We start from the raw sequence: 20,937 nt of genomic DNA, 5'->3' as shown, positions 1-20,937 counted from the left end.
TTTGCCCCGTGCCTCATTGAGTGAAAGTAATAACAGTAATTTTTGTATTATTTATTGGATGATGAATTGTTTTATTTATGATGTAAGCTGTTGATACGATCCTAATAAATACAAATACACATTGTTCACGCTTGGGTTGTGTTCATAAGGGCACAACTCTTATTGGACAAGTTCAGATGTTCCCTTCCTGTTTCACTCCGTTTTGGACAGTTATCTTCCGTTTCATGCCAAATGAACACGACCCTGTGTTTCTTTCTCCTACATCGATTGGTCTCCCCAGGCTGAATAGGAGCTGTGCTGTGTTTTCGTCCCAGGTTTAGTGCTGTACATTTTTCTCGTGGATTTCGGAATATCGCTTAAACTTCAAATTCGGTTGCCTGGCTACCCAAACGTTATGCCATGGAAGAACTCAGTTTGAGTCATCAGGCAGCCAATCCGGACCTTTGCGGATCACAACCAGCGGACAAGGACCTTGTCTCCGTCTTCGATGGAGTAGAACTGCAGCGGTTTCAGGTCGTTGTCGATCTCAATCTCTTTGCCCTCCATCTGAGGAAAGACAAATGTTGTTTTAGGGAGCCCATTCCACTGCTAAGAAAGTGGGACTGTACCATTGGTCTATTAAACAGATTCACCTATGAGTGGCGAGGATGGTTACACCAACACAGAAATAAAACTAAACTGTGGGCTAGTCTAGGTGAGTAAGACCATTTCACCTAGTCTATTTAGACCCCTTTACCTTTGAGGTAGTATAGGGCAGTTGCTGTTGTCAGTAAACCTCTTTACCTTTGAGCTTGTGTAGGAGAGTTTCAACTCAGCACCCGGTATCTTTAGCAGTCTGTAGAGCAGGCCCTTCACTTTCTGAACGATCATGGAATCTAAAACACATCAAAAGAGTGGAGTGACCCCTGAATATCTTTATTAAAATGCAATAGGTTACAGTCACTTCACTTCAAATCAGGGTCCCGACCTCCTTGCATATTTTGTTATTTGAAAGCAGTCAGAAATGACAGAGGGAGAAACATTAAGAGGAAGAGACATTTACCAGGGGCTATATGTGAGTCTGAGTCTGGCACATGTGAAAAGTCCACTAACATCCATGCGCATCTCAATTCATTAGCGTAGCTACTGAACATCATATGATAATAATAATAATATTAAATGCCATCTAACTAGCTGATGAAGACAGGTGGGAGCCTTTACCTGGGAGTTTCTTCACCACAGATTTTCGGTCCGGCTCATCTGGACAAACAAATGTTATGCCTGGTGGGGGAGGTTTGAAATGCTATATTACTCTTAAGAACTAATTAAGCAATAAGGCCCGAGGGGGTGTGGTATATGGCCAATATACCACGGCTAAGGGCTGTTCTTATGCACGACGCAACGTGGAGTGCCTGGACACAGCCATTAGCCGTGGTATATTAGCCATATATCACAAACCCCTGAGGTGCCTTATTGCTATTATAAACTGGTTACCAACATAATTAGAGCAGTAAAAAAATATATGTTTTGTCATACCCGTGGTATACGGTCTGATATACAGTACCACGGCTTTCAGCCAAATCAGCATTCAGGGTTTGAACCACCCAGTTTATAATGCAATTTAGATACGCTGACTCTTCTCCTGAGTAAATATTTCAATGTGTTTATTGGGTCACAGCACATGCAGTTCTGGGATTGAGATTATTACGGTTTATTAGCAAATCGTAAAAAAAAATCAAATTAATTCCAATCCTGCTCTTGGGGGCCACACTTTTGTTTTTGCCCTAGACAGCAGATGTACACTTATTAAATGTTTGATAATGAGTTGCTTAGTGGAATCCGGTGTGTAGTGCTAGGGCAAAAATCCCAGGACCAGGATTACGTAACACTGCTTTACACGAATGTGTGCAGCCCCGGAATTTGTAACTTGACGCATCTACACAGGATCGCCATTTTGCATAGCGAATTGCGTTCTTGCGTTGTGTACTGTATAAATTAGACTTAACAGAAGTGAGGAGGACTCACTTAAGAGCTGGTTTTTCAGTGCAAATGGCTCCTGCTTCTTCAGTTCGCTGTCTTCTGGAGCTCCGTATTCTGAAAAACAAAAGAAAAATCGAGCCTCTCTGTCAATTCATTGAACTTATAATGACTACAGGGCGGGAATTAAGATCACCATTGTCTCTTTGTAAGAGTGACATGGGCTGCGTTGTATCACTTCTTCCTCAGGATATGAAGTTTTTTTCTTCAGAAATGCCTATAGTCGAGTAGATATAGGGTGGGCTGTACCACTTCTCAGTCTGAAATAGGGTGTTGCCGGGGAAACCTTGGAAGGAATGTACCACTCTTGACTCACTCTGTATGAGACTCTGATAGCGGGGGTGCTGTGCGGTGAATTCAGCACTGGGGCGGTTCTGCTGGGGGTCTCGGTGTCCCCCGGATGCCAGCCACTCTAGCCCGAACATCTTGCAGTAGTCCAGCTCCGCCCCCCTCCTGTCCTCAGGCAGGACCTACAGGTAACCACGGTAACAAGGAAAGAGAATGGAGGATTTCAGCAAGAACATCTGCAAACACTGATGTATTCATAGTGGGAGATGCGAGAAGGAAACATATATAGCTTTAAAGGTACATTTCACAATGTCTAGATAAAAGTTGTGTAGCTCCAGCTACTATATGCCTCAATCTCGAATTAAGATATAGTAAGCACTAATTTCCTGGTTTTCTTCGGTGCATATCTTTTCCATTCATTTGGGATGGAGGCATAGAGCTGGATCTATCACTGTGATTACTTTAGGTTTGCGTGCGCAGTGGCTGACCATTAATCGCACCAGTATAAATTGCATGTCGGCCATGTGGGGATCAACTGTAAGAAGCTGGATCTGTCGTTCAGAACCGGGTATATTAAAATGGAGCTTAATGAACACACCCAGGTTTGGCGGTAGCGTTAAAACAGATGACGGGGCCTCACCGTCCACCTATTGAGGGCCTCCAGCCGGCCCACCCTGGCAATAAGCAGCTGCATGGCCGTGCCGGGGTTCCTTTCCTGGCTCAGCAGGGGGTTCTGCCGACACGACAACCGGACCAGGCTCTGCAGCTTCTCTAGCTCGTTTATTACCGACCACTGTGTGTGTCAATGAATGTGTCAGTGAGTGAATGAGATTGTAAGAGTGTGTTGGTGAGTGTGTGTGTGCGATTTTTTAAAATTGTTGTACGTATTGCCGTGTCAGTGTGTAAGCACAAGCAAGTGTACGTGTAGGGTTGAGAGAGAGAGAGAGAAAGGAGATAAAGGGTTGAGTTAGAAGGATTTCACATTCATATCCATCTTCACAGAACAAGTATTAACTTTTTGCAGACTAGTGACATTCATCAAATTTGTTTAGTAATTAATCATTTATATATCCGGATATATTTCACTACGATCAAATCTTTCTTAGACAACGCTCACCTCTGAAATGTTGTTGCTGTTAACTGCGAGACTTTTCAGGGCAGGAAACATAGCCGTTTTGCAACCTTCAGAAGACGTGATAAAATAATAATTTACAGAGTCTTACCAGTATACTCAATGCCCATCTTCCGCCCTTACAGTTCTACACATTGTCAAATGCATGTGTCATCGAAACACATATCCACATGCATCTTCTGGGATCTTGTTCAACTACCTCTACTGCTATGCTAATTCAACTTGACTTCCATTAATAACAAACACGTCAAAAAAAAGGGCACGCTTTTTTTCCAAACAATGTCCGACGTAAACTTTACCAGGCATTGCGTCATCAAACAGCAAGGTTGACAAACCAGTCTTAGACATATTTAGATTCTCCAGTCTGAAATTCATGAAAAGCACAGATGTAAAAGGTTACACTTTATGGCAAATTACATTATAAATGCTACACAAGTTATTACAAATGCTTATTCATTGAAATGCTAATGTTTACAAACAAGGACATTTATTAGGATAATAGTATACATTTTGTTTTTGTTGTTGATAATGCTCATGAAAGTAAAGTACTCCCAAGAACTATAAATGCACAAGTCAAAGCTAACAACAGGGCTATGTCATTTGTCATACGGTGTAGTGAACAGTTATGAGAAGTGTCTGTGTTGGTACCGTTATGGCCGCTCTTACCTAGGCAGTTGGCCAATACTCAGTACGGCTCCATCAACCAAAGGGTTTGTTGAGAGATCCAAAACTGTCAAAGACTGTAAGACATCGTTAGGCCTGTGCAAAAGAGACGGAAATACAAGTCAAATGTTACAAGTGTTGCTTTAGAAAAATAAATAAAATAAAAATACATCAGAACGGACACCCAAAACGGACGGCTAAAACCTTACTTCTGTAGTTCAGTGATGTCATTTTCAGAGGCGTAGAGCTCTTCCAGCAGTGGCCACATGGGGGCGCACTCAAGCAGCTAACAGACCAACACCAAAGGGAGATGGATAAATGTAAAGAGACTCAGCATTTCGATCACTTCTCATTTCATTAGGCCTTCACATGTTTGCACCAGCTCATTAATTAACATACTGTGTGCTGCAACTTAATGATCTATTACCGTATTAACTGGTACAAAAACACCTTTAAAAATAAAATCAGCCTACAATATTGTATTTACTTGACATGGGATCGATCCGAATGAATCTTTCATCAATTCCTCACATCCTATCTCTTCGCCTCCTCAACCATATTGGTGGATAAAATCCAAGGTTCTTCCCCGCCAGCCTTCTTCTCCAACGAGTTATGAGAAGGATGTAAGTATAGAGGATGCGAGGAATTGAGGAAAGATTAATTGAGAAAGAGACCCATAATGCCTAAGGGAAAGGTACAGAGTGGTGGCTGTCACCTGAGGCCACGTGAGGGCACAGTTGGTGAGGGACAGGACCCTGAGGCAGGAGAAGGCCCGGGGTCGCACCGTAGGGTTGGAGGGCACACGCAGTCTGTTGTGGCTGAGGGGAAAGAGGACAAGAGAGACAGTCAGTGAGGGGATCAGAGTTTGAGAAAAGTGAGGCCAAAAACACATACACATCATTATTCAGCGTAATCTACCTGAGCTGAAGCTCTTTGAGTTCCTCCATCTGCTCCGTGACGGCCATCACGTCGTCCCAGCAGCACAGGAGGTTCCCACACAGGTCCAACATCAGCACGTCTGACAGGGACCATTAAGGATGCAGTAGTAGAGCACCATCAGCTAAATGTCCAATCAACGCTTCCCCCATGCTAATTCAATTGGGTGGGTGGACCGTACATTTACTAATGGGGTTGCGACCCAAATAACACACACATTCGCTAAAGTGCACTACTTTTGACCAGAGCCCTAGTCAAAAGTAGTGCACTATATCGGGTCCCCATTTGGGACGCAAACATAGTGTAAAATAGCTACGTAAGTTCAGATCAGAGAAGTGCACTCAAGTATTATTGTAAAAAATTAATAAAAAATGTAAACATAATTTTTACCCCCTTTTCTCTCCCCAATTTCGTGGTATCCAATTGTTAGTAGTTACTGTCTTGTCTCATCGCTACAACTCCCGTATGGACTCGGGAGAAGCGAAGGTCGAGAGCCATGCGTCCTCCGAATCACAACCCAACCAAGCCGCACTGCTTCTTAACACAGCGTGCATCCAACCCGGAAGCCAGCTGCATCAATGTGTCGGAGGAAACACCGTGCACCTAGCGACCTGGTCATTGTGCACTGCGCACGGCCCGCTACAGAAGTCGCTAGTGCGCGATGAGACAAGGATATCCCTGCCGGCCAAACCCTCCCTAACCCGGACGACGCTAGGCCAATTGTGCGTCGCCCCATGGACCTCCCGGTTGCAGCCGGCAACGACAGAGCCTGGGCTCGAACCCAGAGTCTCTGGTGGCACAGCTAGTACTGCGATGCAGTGCCTTAGACCACTGCGCCACCCGGGAGGCCTACACTCAAGTATTATTAACATGAACAATTTCATATGATTGACAGTTGTAACTTTTTGGACATGAGCACTTATTTAGCTAATTAAAAGCTACTAAATGAAAGGATACGGGGAGTGGTGTTTCGGATTTCATTTGGAGGGCCCGGGCTGGAAACCTCGCACAACCTCAGTGCAACATCGGTCAGGTTTTCCACCCTGCAGAGGAGCACAGATGACAACAACGCATTTCACTGAATAAGTACAGATGACTGCAGATCAGACAAGTGAAACTCTGTTGGAGTGTGGTGGAGTTCAACAGTCCCAACTCAAGTGCCTACGTTTTGTAACCATTCTTTACTTAATATTTATTGAGCCTTTATTTAACCAGGGAATACCCTTTAGGTTAGAAACCTATTTTGCGAGGGGGGCCTGATACTGGCATCCTCTGGTATAGGTGGCATGCAGAGTTGACCGTACAAATAAGCACACTTTGGGACAGATTCCCGGAGTCAGATTAAGCCTAGTCCTGGACTAAAATGCACTCTCACTCTCAGGCTCCAAAGCCTTGTTGTCCCCTTACTTTTGTTTCTCTGTGATGGCCTCGAATCCCACCATCTCCACCGTCCTTGTGGAGATCTGGATCTCCTCTCCCAAGACCTGCTGGACCTCCATCTCGTAACGCCGCCTGATGGCCGTCAGGTAGTCCACCCCGAAGCTGGCCTTCTTGGGCCGGACGAAAGAGCCTCCCTTCGGGTGCCTTAGGTGGGGTGGGTGGAGGGGGTGAGAACCTTTGTCTGAGAGCAGCAAAACACATAATGGCCACATTCCAAACCCCCCAAAATTGTGTTTCCCGTTTCCTTTTTTTTGAGGGTGGAGACTTCATTTTTGCCGGAAATCTCAATTTCTAACACGTATGAACACAGAAATAAATCACGCAGCTGACCAAATTACGCTATATTTGACTTATGGGTTAACAGAGATTAGGATGACACCTATCTCAACAGGTCAGTGTAATTTCATGCTACCATCATTGAGATACTAGATAGGGTTTACTTTACCTGCAAGTGAAGTAGTGGACACCTTCATGGCTGCCATCGTGTTTGCCTCGATCAGGGTTATCCCACTCCACACCAAGCCACAACCCTAAGCACAGAGGCATTGGTAAGCACAGGCACTGAATAAGTACTTGGTTATAGTACATGACCAAGAATAATGGAGAATTTCTCTCAAACAGTGCTGCCACACCCACTGTGGATAATGCTTATGTTAATTTGCCTATTATATCCATATCCCAAGCAGTCTGTAGCCAGTTAGCTTACCTGCAGTTGGTGGTACAGTGCCAACAAACCGCACCGTGCCACGCTCCCCGTCACAAGCCACCCGTTTGCCCACTGCGTCTGATGGAAGGCATTCGTGCATGGTGGTGGGTTGTGTCTGGTCAGGGACTCTCATTGTACTCACTGTATCTATAACGTTGGATATAATTCTATCTATATATGTACAATGAAAAAGAATGAGCAGGTAAAGCCTTCTGTACTTTGACAGCGCTGTTTAAGAAAGAGTTAGGTAATACCGTTATAGTAGCTAGCAGAAATACTTGCTGTCATGTCAACTCCCAGGAAACGGTGATGTTGTTTAGCTTTATTTGCTTGGCTTGCTAGATTAGCTACAACAAATATCTCCACTGCCAAAGAAACACGAGTACCACTTATCCACAGAATCGAGATGCTGTTATTTCCAAATATTTGTTTGAAAGTTACCTTTATCAGAGAGTGTTGGTCATATTACGCAGCAGCATAAATAATCACAGCTCACAACATCCCGACAGGAAGTAACTGAATATGATGATGCACACGTTTGTCGTACAAGTTTGATAGATTATTAATGATGAAGTTATCGGCAATAAACGTTATTTTAGTATCATTATTTAAATAGCTATCATCGTTATAATCAGGTAACAATCAATGCATCTATATTTAGATCACTGGATGAAAGCCCACCCGTATGATACAGCTAGGAACCATTTACAATTGCGTTGTGCATAGTAGGGTATAATTAGGTGAAGGACAGGCCTTCGTTGAGTAAAGCGTGAGTAAATAGCTACAGTTCTTTTTGGAATCAACAAATAGTTCTAATGAGATGTGTTCATTATAACTTCCGTCAACTTATTTGATTAATTATTTCCATGCTTAAAAGCACGTTTTTATAAGATTGTCTCATCATTCAAACCAGCTGGGATCGACCATCGAGAACTGACCATGAAAAATAAACTTTCTGGAAAGAGGTTAGTCTCCATTCCACGAGTGTCCGCACGTGACTAACGTTAATAATAATTATGTTAAATTTGTACATTGTTGGAAATACAAGGTAGTTGGGGAAACTCACACTGTGTATTACACTGAACTAACATTTAATCGCAACATGTAATGTGTTGGTCCCATGTTTCATGAGCTGAAATATGATCCCAGAAATGTTCCATATGCACAAACCTATTTCTCTCAAATATTGTGCACACATTTGTGCACGATGGACTGTGGGCTCTCCCGACATGAGTAAGACATTTAAGCGTGTTAACCCTCGCAGGGCTGCCAGCCTAGACGCTGATCCTCAACACATGGGCTCAACAAGGGTGCGTGCTCAGCCCCCTCCTGTACTCCCTGTTCACCCATGACTGCATGGCCACGCACACCTCCAACTCAATCACACAAGAGTAGTAGGCCTGATAACTAACAATGATGAGACCGCCTACAGGGAGGAAGTTAGGGCCCTGGGAGAGTGGTGCCAGGAAAATAACCTCACTCAATGTCAACAAAACAAAGGAGCTGATTGTGGACTTCAGGAAACAGCAGAGGGAGCATGCCCCTATCCACATCGATGGGACCGCAGTGGAGAAGGTGGAAAGCTTCAGGTTCCTCGGCGTACACATCACTGATGATCTAAAATGGTCCACACACACAGACAGTGTGGTGAAGAAGGTGCAACAGCGCCACTTCAACCTCAGGAGGCTGAAGAGATTTGGCTTGACCCCTAAAACTTTTACAGACGCCCAATTGAAAGCATCCTGTCGGGCTGTATCACCGCATGGTACGACAACTGCCCAACGCATCACCAGGGGCAAACTACCTGCCCTCCAGGACAGCTACAGCACCCAATGACACAGGAAGGCCATTCGGTAGTCCATTCTTGTGGGCCACTAAGGAGTATTGGTGTCTTTGAGGGGTGTTTGGCCTGGTTTGCTAACTACCTCTCTCAAAGAGTGCAGTATATAAAGTCAGAACCTGTTGTCTCAGCCACTGCCTGCCTGTCACCAAGGGTGTACCCCAAGTCTCGATCCTAGGCTCCACACTTTTCTCAATTGACATCAACAACATAGCTCAGGCAGTAGGAAGCTCCTCCTCAGATTTTGTGTTAAACGCTCTATAATAAAGCTTTCTTAGTGTCCAACAAGCTTTCTCTGCCCTTAACCTTGTTCTGAACACCTCCAAAGCAAAGGTCATGTGGTTTGCTAAGAAGAATGCCCCTCGGCAGGGAAGGGTGCTCTCGAGCGGCTAGATATTCTTCACCATTCGGGTATCAGATTTGCCACCAATGCTCCTTATAGGACACATCACTGCACTCTATACACCTCTGTAAACTGGTCATCACGGTATACCCATCGCAAGGCCCAGTGGTTGATGCTTATTTATAAAACCCTCTTAGGCCTCACTCACCCCATCTGAGATTTCAACTGCAGCCGTCTTCCTTCAAATACAACACCCGTTCTGCCAGTCACATTTTGTTAAAGGTTCCCAAAGCGTACACATCCTTGGGTCGCTCGTCTTTGCAGTTTGCTGCAGTTAGCGACTGGAACGAGCTGCAACAAACATTCAAACTGGACCGTTTAATCTCAATCTCTTCATTCAAAGACTCAATCATGGACACTCTTACTGACAGTTGTGGCTGCTTTGTGTGATGTATTGTTCTCTCTACCTTCTTGACTTTTGCTGTTGTCTGTGCCCAATAATGTTTGTACCATGTTTTGTGCTGCTATCTTGTTGTGTTGCTACCATACTATGTTGTCTTAGGTCACTCTTCATGTAGTGTTGTATCTCTTGTCGTGATGTATGTGTGTTGTCCTATATTTTTGTTTATTTTATTTTTAATCCCCCGTCCCCACAGGTCTTTCGCTTTTTGGTAGGCCGTCATTGTAAATAATAATTAGTTCTTAACTGACTTGCCTAGTTAAATGAAATAAAATATAGTTGTGAATTGTTAGATACTACTGCACTGTTGGAGCTAGGAACACAAGCATTTCGCTACACCCGCAATAACATCTGCTAAATACACTACCGTTCAAAAGTTTGGAGTCACATAGAAATGCCCTTGTTTTCCATGAAATCATACATGAAATTAGTTGCAAAATGAATAGGTAATATAGCCAAGACGTTGACAAGGTTATAAATAATTCATTTTAATTGAAATAATAGTGTCCTTCAAACTTTGCTTTTGTCAAAGAATCCTCAATTTGCAGCAATTACAGCCTTGCAGGCCTTTAGCATTCTAGTTGTCAATTTGTTGAGGTAATCTGAAGAGATTTCACCCCATGCTTCCTGAAGCACCTCCCACAAGTTGGATTGGCTTGATGGACACTTCTTACGGTCAAGCTGCCTCCCACAACAGCTCAATAGGGTTGAGATCCGGTGACTGTGCTTGCCACTCTTTAATAGACCATTGGCATTCGGCCTGCAGGAATATCCAGAGCTGTTGCCAGATAATTGAATGTTAATTTCTCTATCATAAGCCTCATTCAAAGTCGTTTTACAGAATTTGGTAGCACATCCAACCACCCACAAGTGCAGACCACGTGTACAGCATCATGTGGGAGAGCATTTTGTTGATGTCGACATTGTGAACAGAGTGCCCCATGGTGGGGTTGTGGTACTGTATGGGCAGGCATAAACTACGGACAACGAACACAATTGCATTTTATCGATGGTAATTTGAATGCACAGAGATACGACAATTGGCCTCTCGTCGGGGTGACATTAATCAGTCACCAACACCATGATAATGTGCGGCACCATGTCTCCAAGGCTCTGTACACAATTCCTGGACGCAGAAAATGTCCAGTTCCATGGCTTGCATACTCAGACATGTCACCCGTTGAGCATGTTTGGGATGCTCTGGATCTACGTGTACGACAGCTTGTTTCCAGGTCCCGCTATATTCAGCAACTTCGCACAGCCATTTAAGAGTGGGACAACATTCCACTTTCAACAGCTTGATCAACTCTATGCAAAGGAGATGTCACATTGCATGAGGTAAATGGTGGTCACACCAGATATTGACTGGTATTCTGATCTACGGCCCTACCTGTCACCAACAGATGCATATCTGTAGTCCGAGTCATGAAATCCGTAGAGTAGGGCCTAATTAATTTATTTCAATTGACTATCGTATGAAGTGTAACTCAGTAAAATCATTCAAATTGTTTCATGTTGCGTTTTATATTTTTCTTCCGTAAGTTGCTTCTAGTCAGCAACCAATTCATTTTAGTATCTCAATGGCACTGGATAGCCTACCTTTTGATTGTGTGTTACCTCTATGGATGTTCAGGAAATGCTTATGAAGATGTATTTTTGTAGCAATAAATATTACACGTACCTTGGCATCCATGCACATCTAGCTACCTAATGCTGCACTGTGGTAGTGAACTGCTGCAGTATCTCATGAGTCTAACAATGTTACTTGTTTTTCCTTAGTGAGGCGCCATCTGTGGACAAACAGTCCATGGACTATGTAGTGGGATCAGTATCAGGCAGCTTGTTTCCAAAGGAGTCTGCATCCAGTTCGGGATCTTTATCTGCCTTGTTCCAAGCTGCGCCAGTAGTTGACACACTGTTCTTTGTTCCTGCTCCTAAGGTAAGGCCATAAGTCCCAAGGAAAGGATGCACAGCTCAGGTCTTTTAATGCTGCAGCCCAGCTAATTTTTGTTTTCCAGGATACCAAGGCCATGTTCAGTAGAGAAAAGGTTTTTGAAATAAATATGAAACAGCGTTTCTACCTGTCCACTAAGAAACACACACTTTCGCTTTCCGTTTCAAAATGATGATCAGTGTCCAGTAGGGACGTAATGGGGAGGTATTATCTGGGAAACCAACAGGACTACAGAGCTTGAGGGCCTGAGTCGTGTACCCTTGCTAGAGTCTTCTGTGTTTGCCAACTGAGTGAAATTATAATGTAACTTTTTCTTCCCTTCATAGCCTGAACCGAGGAGCGTGGAGGTGAAGGAAGGCGCAGTCACAAAAGTCCCGAACAACCAGAAACAAAGTAAGAAAGCTGCAAAGGACAAATCGGCTGCAGACCTAAATCTAGAAAACAGGTGAGCGATTAAAAAAGAAAATGACATGCAAAAGAATATGCAAGAGATGTAGATAGATAGTTAAAGCTCTCTCTCTCGCGCTTTCAGAGAAAGTGCGTTACAAAATGCTGATGAAGATGAACAGATCCCAAAGATGCCCAAGAAGACTAAAAGGAAAGCTGTTGAGATGGAAGAAGGGGGTGCGACAGAGGAGGAGGAAAGGCAGACAAAAAAACAGAGGACTGGAGCCCAAATTGCGGCGGAGAGGGTAAAGCAGAAACGAACCGTGTTTGTCGGCAACCTTCCTGCCAGCTGCACAAAGAAGGTAACAGCAGCCCCAGTCGTTATAAACAGTGACCATAATCTCATTGATTAGGTATGTCGAAAGCAGACCTGGGTTTAAGTCTCATGTGAAAATACAAATATGCCTTGTTGTTTCTCTGTTTGGTTTTTCAGACACTACAGCTTGTCTTCAAGGATCAGGGAGCCATTGAGAGCATTAGATTTCGATCCGTGGTAAGTACTCCATTCGCTGTATTAGATTAATCTAATACCCATCAGACAATATGAGTGCTCATTTCCACTAGGGTTGAGCTTCCTGAAAGCTTCATAGTAATGGATGAAAGATGATACAACGCTTTCTGAAGACTCAAGCCTGATCGGTGAAGCTAAAACATGGCATTTTTCTTGCAGGTAAGAGAGGATCCATCTATGTCACGCAAAGTAGCAGCTATTCAGTAAGTTCCCCTGAATTTTTAACCATGAGAAATTCTAACACTGATTGAATGGGAGTTTATCCGTGGTAACATGACGCATGTATTTGAGTACTTTTTGCTGTTGCTTTCCCTTTCCAGACGTAAGGTTCACCCAAAGAAGCAGAGCATCAATGCCTACGTCGTGTTCGAAGCTGAGGAAGGAGCCGAGAAGGCATTGGAAAGGTAGTCCCTGACAAGCATTCAACTTTAATTTTAGCGTGACTGTTTTAAGTTATCATAATCTGGTAAACCCAGAGCTGAAGTCTTGCTTAATTGCGTCAGATGCTCTATTACATTTCCCTTCAGAAATTTGAAAGATGTGAGCGCACCTGCAAAATCGTGATGTAAAAAAAAAAATGCATACTAGAACAAAGTTCCTCATTAGTCGTCTTTAAATGTTGCAGGAACGGCATGGAGATTGAGAAAAACTTTCACATCCGGGTGGACAGGGTCTCCAAAAGTTCATCGGTAAGTGTGTCCCATGACATTGAATATTTTAAAAAGAACACACCAAGCGTTAAGACTGGTATACTTGAATGCACTTGCTGACAGTTAAGGTCATACATTTGCTTAATCTTTTGATTTTGTATAAACTTGTTTGAGCAAGGATGCTGCGACATCTATTGAATAGAATTGTTTCGTCTTTCAGCACGATCACAAGAGGTCAATATTCATTGGCAATCTACCATTTGGTGAGTAAGAGGGTTTACTTTCCTGTGAACTTGTCAAGTCAAAAGGAAACCAATAACATGCAGGTTATTGGGTTCATATTTCATACGGTATTAACTTGCAGATATAAACGAATTGCCAGTGCGACAGCACTTTGAGGAGTGTGGCAAGGTGGAGGGGGTGCGGTTGGTGCGGGACAAGAACTCTGGAATGGGCAAGGGCTTCGGCTACATCTTATTCCAGGTGAGGAAATATAACATTTCATATGCACCAGACCCGCTCAGAGATGTTATGTATGCATTTCAAGACGCTTCTTCTCACTACTGAGCTGGCCAAGTCTCATACTGAAGCCAATGCTTTGCATGCACACAGTTTGGGTTTAGACTACTACTAATTCATCTTATGAACCCTCTTTTCTAACTACACCCCTGCATCATCTCTAACGGCTAATGTTTTTTGTTGTAGAGCATCGATGCTGTCCAGCTGGCCTTGAAACTAGACAGCTCCAAACTCCTCGGGAGGTCGGTCCGGGTGAAGAGGTCAGTGAAGAAGGAGAAAGAGAAGAAGAAAGTGGTGCACAGAGGGCCTAGAGGGAAAGAAAGAGAAACTAAGGGTGCAGGGAAGGAGCCTACCAAAGGAGGATTTAAGGGGAGACCGGGCCAGGGCGTTCCCCAAAACAAATCTTCCGGGAGGCCGCAGGGGAAGGGGCCTCAAATGAAATCGATGGGGAAGCCATTCAAGAAAAGTCCAGGCGAGGCACAGAAAGCCACCACAGGCCCCTCTTCCTTCAAAGGTGAGATGGCTGACCCAAACAGCAAAAAAGCAAAGGCGAAAGCACTGAAGAAGAAACTCAAACCGAGGAAAAGGAATCAGGTTGTACACATTTGATGGTCTGTGCTTTGTGCCCTGTGATGCATCGTTAAAGCAGAAAATTGGTTGTAAAACATTCATGGTGTGTAACACGTTCCTGACGTAACATCCAGGCCCTCCCACATTTCCAGTTGAAACATGGTTGTTTTTTAGGTTGGGGCTGTCCCACCGAATATGTATGTCAATCCCACCTAATGGTAAGGTTAAACATTCAGCAACTATTCTAGACATTATAAAGACTAAATAAAATTTTAGAAGCAAAGGTGTTGTCATTGACCTTTTTATTTAGATTTCTTACAAAGAGGAACAACCTTAATGACCTAACAGAACATTCAATCACTTTAAAGTATCCATGTCAGACTGAAAACAATAACTTATACAACAGCGCTGAGACAGATCACATGTAGGAACAAGGAAATTGAAAGACTAAGAAGTTTGTAGAAAGAGGTTTTAGTACAGGGGCTATATGTAATCAAGCCTCAGTAGGAATTATTTTTAAAGATCAGTTTCCTTTCAGATCACAATGAACAAGACTGCGTGGGCAGGGGGGAGGACCTGATCCTAGATCAGCACACCTATTCAAGAAGCTTAATACATATGGTCCCAGAGCTGTGTAAACATGGGGGTGGTTGCAGGGATGGTATTGTAAATGCTGAGAAATGTTTTGCTATACCTTTCAGAGACAAACTGTAAGAGAAGCAAAACACTAACTGCATATGAATCCAATAAAATGGGTCCAATAGGCATTTGATTGGTTACCATTGCTGCAAATCAAAAGATGGCAATCTGATGCGACCAATAGTAACACACAACGTGTGGTAATTGGACGGGTTCATGTTTTTCATTTGGACAGAAGCAAAAGAATACCTTCAAGTGAGTTTTTTTTTTTTTTAAACAATTTTCTATACAAATCAGGATAAGGGGTTATAAGAGCTCCGGGATGAACTTTCCCCTAAGTACCGATCTAGGATCACCTTCCCCTCCCCAATCCTAACCTTAACCATTAGTGGGGCGGCAGCATAGCCTAGTGGTTAGAGCGTTGGACTAGTAACCGGAAGGTTGCGAGTTCAAACCCCCAAGCTGACAAGGTACAAATCTGTCGTTCTGCCCCTGAACAGGTAGTTAACCCACTGTTCTCAGGCTGTCATTGAAAATAAGAATATGTTCTTGCCTGGTTAAATAAAATAAAGGTGGGGAAAATACATAACTGACCCAAGATCAGCATCTAGGGGCAACTTCACCCTACTCCTGTTATAGGAGGGTCCAGAAGAAGAGTGTTCCGAGGGGAAACTTCCATCGACGATCCTCATTCTAAGTCGTCTTCATTCAAGCTACCTTGTGCGCTCACAATACGCTGCAGGAAAGAGGGAAATTCTAAATCCATAAACATGAAGAGGAAATGGAACACATTTCTTAAGCATATGGGAAAATAATCAGTCTCAGGAGTACTGATCTAGGGTCAGGCCCCGTATTCAAAAAGCATCTACTCATATATATGAATACGGGATCAGGTCCCTTCTGTCCATGTTCTTACTCAAGGTAAAAACGGATCCTAAAATCAGTACTCCTACTCTATGGTTGAGACATGAAAGGACTGAAGATGGTTAAACAGTGTGGTGGGTGCCTTTCATTAGGTTAGAAAGACCACCATACTGCTTTCACCTCAAGCTTTGTAAAAAAAATAATGCTGGAACTGTACTGGGAGGCACCTACAGCTCTACCAAAGTCCTGACATGTTTGTCACCTAAACTCATTCTTGAATCAGATTTGACTTCTGTCTAGCAGATTATACAAATGGTTTAAGGGCTGGGCGATAACTAATTCATTCGAAGCACAATGTTCAAATGCCTATCGCAAGAATCAGTTTTTATTAGCGTTCAGTCTCGTCTCCTCCGCTCCTTGTGTGCGTGCACTGTGCACCTTCCCACTAGCACACAGACAACAAGCCCTCCCCCCGCCACTCACTACGAACGATTACTTCCTCTGACAACAAGCAGTTAAAAAAAACGTATAAAATGGTTCACATGGACACCGAAACGCTTAGACACTATTTTACTGTAAGAGACGAGGACTTAACCTTTATGTCTCAACTATCAACATGTAGAACAGACCCCACTAAAATGAGAGTATCAATGAACATGATTGTGGAAAAGTCATGCTCAGTTTGTCGGGCGCGGCACCGCTAGCAGCATTTTAGCCACAGCCTTATGCAATGTTGCATAAAAATACGCATTTATATTAGGAATTGGTAACTCTTTCTCATTCTGAGATAAGCATCGGTTTATCCAGGTAGGCCTCTTGATTTCGATATCTAAATAAAGTGGACAGGCTGTGTTGTTCGAACAGTTTGAGACAGATTTGGAGGGTCTGTTCATACCTGTTCTACCTTGTTGGCAAGCGAATAGATCCAAGTTGGTTAGACTTGAAATATAAAACGTTAGCTGTTGTGCTTGAGAAATTGTTAATGAGACCTGTTTTCTAGAATGCCTGCTACAAGAAATTGGTCATTGTACATGTTTCTGGTTAAATTTGTAACAAATGGCATTTTCATGGACTTGAAAGCCAAATCAATTATTTTTTTAAAGCAGGTTAAAACTTATGGATGTGGAAGGCTTATATTTAGCCTAGTTATAAAAGCCCTGAATTCATTATTCCTGATTGTTTGAAATGCAGTGTGTTGACCTTTAACTGCAACAAGGCATATGAGAGAACATTTAAAAATAAAATCTAGGTATATTGGGAATCGCCCATGTTTAAAAATAAAGATGTGATTTTTACACCATATCAGCCAGCCATAATTGGTTTCCGCTTTCTTGCTTGAATACACTTACTGCAAGTTGCTCTGAATAGAATTGGACCTGTTGCAGCTGCAGGCATTAAAGTTAGTTTGTCACAAACAGTAGGAGACGACAGAGCACTGTGTTGCACACACATTGTGGCAATGTTTCTGCTAATAGTGCAGCAACCATCCTGAAACGTATGAGAGGCACTGTACCTGGCTGATGGTTAGTGTTGATACATAAGCTCAATGTTGAATAGGCTTGCAGTTCTGACTATATATTATACATATCTAATATCATTAGATACATAATACATTAGCTTCCTTGATTGTATGCACTTACTGTACACAGCCCAGGGTAGGAGTGTCTGTTAAATGACCTTGAAGTGGAGAAAAGGACTGTACCTGGCTGATGGTGGGCAGTTTGGTGAGTAGCATCTGGAAGACAGGTGGCGGGAGGGTCTGCTGCAGCACCTGGAGAAGCTGCTGGGGCTGGCCGCACACGGCGATGGCATTGGTCAGATGCTCCACGCCGTTCTCGTAGTCACCTATACCGGAACACCAAGTGCAGAGAGGTTTAGATCGACAAAACGAGTAGTACATCACATGGAGAACAGTGCCGTTACTCTGGTCACAAATAAATTAGGTAGTACATTATATGGAGAACAGTGCACTATATGGGGAATAGTGCATCACACACACAGACCAAGTGATGTCAATGTAAGACTGGTTTACCCTGAGCCAACAGCTCCTCTCCCAGCTGAATCTCCTCGAGAAAGAATTTCTGGACCGCTTCTGCATCCTTCAGGTCTGGGAGCTGCAAGAGTCCCACAACACACACTACTTTCCATAGGTCAAGGAATAACTAAAACGTAATGTACTGGTGGAAAATCTGTTGTCGGTGGCCTATGCTCCAGGAGAAATAAAAGGTCTATTCAAATGAGTCGGGCAATCCAGAGGCGTGCCACTTCATCAGGTGCAAGGTTAGAGTTCAATTTAAGTGAACTCTTAGCGCACAGCAGTTCTTGCTGGGTTTGCACTTCCTCCATTGGAAAAACAATGGTTCTGTGGCGAGTCCAGTATATGGGCCTTAAGGGAAGAGTAGTCAAGTCGGTCAGTTTCTATTGGGGAGCTTTACAGTTGTGTTGACTAAAATTTGGTACCACTGTACAGACAAAAAGGTTACGTCCATGCACTAATTCCAGTCTCAAAACAGTCCTACCCAGCCATCACCTTGCGGTGTCCCAATACATGCCAGTGAAGATCGTCTTATTTATTTCACTGGAGAATATTTCCCACACGGTATCATCTGACGTGTACTAGACATTACTTCTTTAGACATGTGTTCATTGAGGAATAATTTAAATATTACCTTGAAGGGATTTTACTCACCTTCGACAGTCCTGTCCCTTGTTTTGCAGCCGCCTGATTTCTCCTCCCTGGGGCAGAGGTAACACAATCACTGTTAATATAAAATAGCTTTGGGGATTGTTCCTGTTTGTACTTAAGACATCTTAGTTTCTCTGGCAATCCTACAATGCAAGTCTATGATTAGGAACAATAAGGAAGTCACATGAACATCCTAAATTGACACCCTGAAGTACAGCTTCAGTCTTGAACAAAGCTCCAATATAATCCCCACCCCTTCTGATATCCCTTGATAAAGTGGTTTACCCGGGTCAGAATCAGGAAATAAGTGTAGCCGCTAAGTAGCAAGTGACAACTATCCAAACAATCCTAGTTTTTTTTCCTGATAGGGTGATGAACTACCACAGTGGAAGGTGAATGACAAAAAGGCTAACAGAGGAACATGGCTCATTCAATTGCAATAAAGCAGGTGTATAAAGCATTGTGGCCAGCTGACAACCAAAAGGATTTGTGACATACATCCATATTTGTATTCTAATTCGTAGCTCTATTGGAGTAAGGGATTCTGGGTAGAAGACAAGGCAGAGCTGCCATGATGTAGTGTGTGGAGGTGTGGCCATTTCCACTCATTTATTTTAGATCCCCCTTATGAGTTATGCAGTCTCATCATTAAAGTTCGCAGTCTAATGCACTTAAGGCGCATTGTCAGCTTCTTCATACCAACAACCCACGGCCTTAAATGAGCGGTAGGCCTGGATAGATTAACATTGGGGATATCCAGGTTGCTTTTAATCCTGCTTGGCAAACTCTGTCTGATATGGCTAGTAGCCTAGAATGGTTGGTTTAGGTTACATAACAGTTCAAAACACTACTAAATGAATGAATCAGGGTAGGTGCAGCTTTCCATGTCTGACAGAACGCTTGTGAGTAGGAAGTACATTAATACATGATATAGAAGCTAGTTATCTGAGAAACGCACAACTCCTCTAAGAGAACAGAGTTGGGCGTTCCTCTGCTAGGAGCTAACGTCAGCACTGGCTAGTTAAGTGCAGGGTTTTTGGGGTTAGCAGTGCGGTGACAATGAATGAATGAATCAGATCTATTGCACAAACCATTAACGTTACCATTCAAGCTTCTATACTTTGCTAATTGGGAATAGTTAAACGAGTTCGGCCTGGCTCGGGCATTTTGTTGCACCTCAGGTCTCCCAAACATAGACCTGAGTGGGGTGTACAGGACGCAGACAACACTCACGTTCTCGCAGCCTGTTCTTGAAGTTGGGGTCACTCCGTCTTTTCCTGTCGAAGTAGATGCAGTAGCCGACGAACAGAGCCCCGCAAACACCGGCGGCTATCGTGCTCGATTTACCGCCCATCATCACTTCCGAAATGGTTGATATTTCTGTGTTAACAAAGATAATATTTCAATTTTGGCTTATATCAGAGACGGTACATGACCTCACACAGGCGCAAGTTCCCAGCAAAAAGGACCAGTAGGACCACTGACTAATTTGACAGCTTGGGTGTCCGCATTGACCGCCTGATTAAAAATAATACAACGTTAATTCCCAATCACATTATATCTCCGATAACGTATGCATTTTGAGTGCATATAAAGAGTTGGATGTTGTTGAACTCAGATGGGAAAAAATACATGTGTTAGGATTTCTTCAAATCAATGTAAGTAGCAGTCGGTCAAATTGAAATGTAAGTGCCACAAGGTGGCAGTAGCAGTTCATTAAAAAAAGAAGCAGCAGGCTAATGATCACATATGATACAATTTAACAGTATTTTCCCCAGAGTAACAAAAATAGAAACAATTTAACTACAACTCTAGGTATTTTGACTGTCTGGGGTAGACCACACAGCAGCAAACAATGGCCAAGTGAAATATTGAACATTAGGCTACATGGTGAGTGACACAATCATCTAGACAAGTAAGAAAACATGTACAATTTTGCTTTCACTATGACCAATTCATTTACGAAAAATTATGCCAGTTGCTCATATGCCTGTCTGGCCTTAGTTGGCACTTCTCATCTCCCAGATGATAGCAAATCCCTAGAAGTGCTGCTCAACAGAACAGATGGTCAGCTGCATTACATGTGCAAATCCAGACTGCTGCAAAAACATACCACCTTGACTATTAGGCTTCTGAGGGCTCAGACCTGCATTAATACAACCATCAGGCATGCACATCCTTGCATGGATTACATCATCACCATACTGTGTCTGGTATTACGTGTACCTTTGCCTTTAAATGGCAACCGAGCCGTTCTGCACCCTTGCACAATT

The 20,937-nt window shown here is 43.3% G+C and overlaps 3 protein-coding genes across 6 annotated transcripts; 1 reads left to right on the top strand and 2 right to left on the bottom strand.

Moving 5' to 3' along the window:
* Positions 1-50: 50 nt before the first annotated feature.
* On the bottom strand, positions 51-7,883 carry tbce (tubulin folding cofactor E). Of its 4 annotated transcripts, none has more exons than XM_020481754.2 (17): positions 7,623-7,883; positions 7,182-7,352; positions 6,921-7,005; positions 6,443-6,619; positions 5,993-6,078; positions 5,018-5,117; positions 4,815-4,917; positions 4,309-4,385; positions 4,103-4,195; positions 3,736-3,800; positions 3,422-3,486; positions 2,945-3,097; positions 2,333-2,486; positions 2,005-2,073; positions 1,201-1,260; positions 784-875; positions 51-546 (listed from the first exon to the last, which is right to left on the bottom strand). In XM_020481754.2, exons 2-17 carry the CDS (start codon positions 7,312-7,314, stop codon positions 451-453), a joined length of 1,608 nt encoding a protein of 535 aa, XP_020337343.1. In that variant the 5' UTR covers positions 7,315-7,352; positions 7,623-7,883; the 3' UTR covers positions 51-450. The 4 variants fall into 4 exon arrangements, with proteins under 4 accessions (XP_020337343.1, XP_020337351.1, XP_020337334.1 ...); XM_020481762.2 differs by having other exon boundaries at positions 7,182-7,328; positions 7,623-7,732; XM_020481745.2 differs by having other exon boundaries at positions 7,182-7,363; positions 7,623-7,721.
* An 8-nt stretch (positions 7,884-7,891) lies between these two features.
* Positions 7,892-14,758, top strand: LOC109889936 (RNA-binding protein 34). Its single transcript, XM_020481791.2, has 12 exons — positions 7,892-7,950; positions 8,095-8,146; positions 11,604-11,763; positions 12,105-12,223; positions 12,311-12,527; positions 12,659-12,718; positions 12,896-12,939; positions 13,057-13,140; positions 13,362-13,425; positions 13,607-13,649; positions 13,751-13,869; positions 14,092-14,758. Exons 2-12 carry the CDS (start codon positions 8,121-8,123, stop codon positions 14,512-14,514), a joined length of 1,359 nt encoding a protein of 452 aa, XP_020337380.1. The 5' UTR covers positions 7,892-7,950; positions 8,095-8,120; the 3' UTR covers positions 14,515-14,758.
* Positions 14,756-20,295, bottom strand: tomm20b (translocase of outer mitochondrial membrane 20b). The gene is made up of 5 exons (XM_020481803.2): positions 19,898-20,295; positions 18,668-18,714; positions 18,011-18,092; positions 17,681-17,823; positions 14,756-15,850 (listed from the first exon to the last, which is right to left on the bottom strand). The coding sequence occupies exons 1-5, from the start codon at positions 20,019-20,021 to the stop codon at positions 15,803-15,805; spliced, it is 444 nt and encodes a 147-aa protein (XP_020337392.1). The 5' UTR covers positions 20,022-20,295; the 3' UTR covers positions 14,756-15,802.
* Positions 20,296-20,937: the final 642 nt, after the last annotated feature.

This window comes from Oncorhynchus kisutch, linkage group LG1 (genome assembly GCF_002021735.2).
Source record: "Oncorhynchus kisutch isolate 150728-3 linkage group LG1, Okis_V2, whole genome shotgun sequence".
Lineage (NCBI taxonomy): Eukaryota > Metazoa > Chordata > Actinopteri > Salmoniformes > Salmonidae > Oncorhynchus > Oncorhynchus kisutch.
Note: the sequence above shows the minus strand (reverse complement) of the source record. Positions and strands in the feature narration are given on the sequence as shown.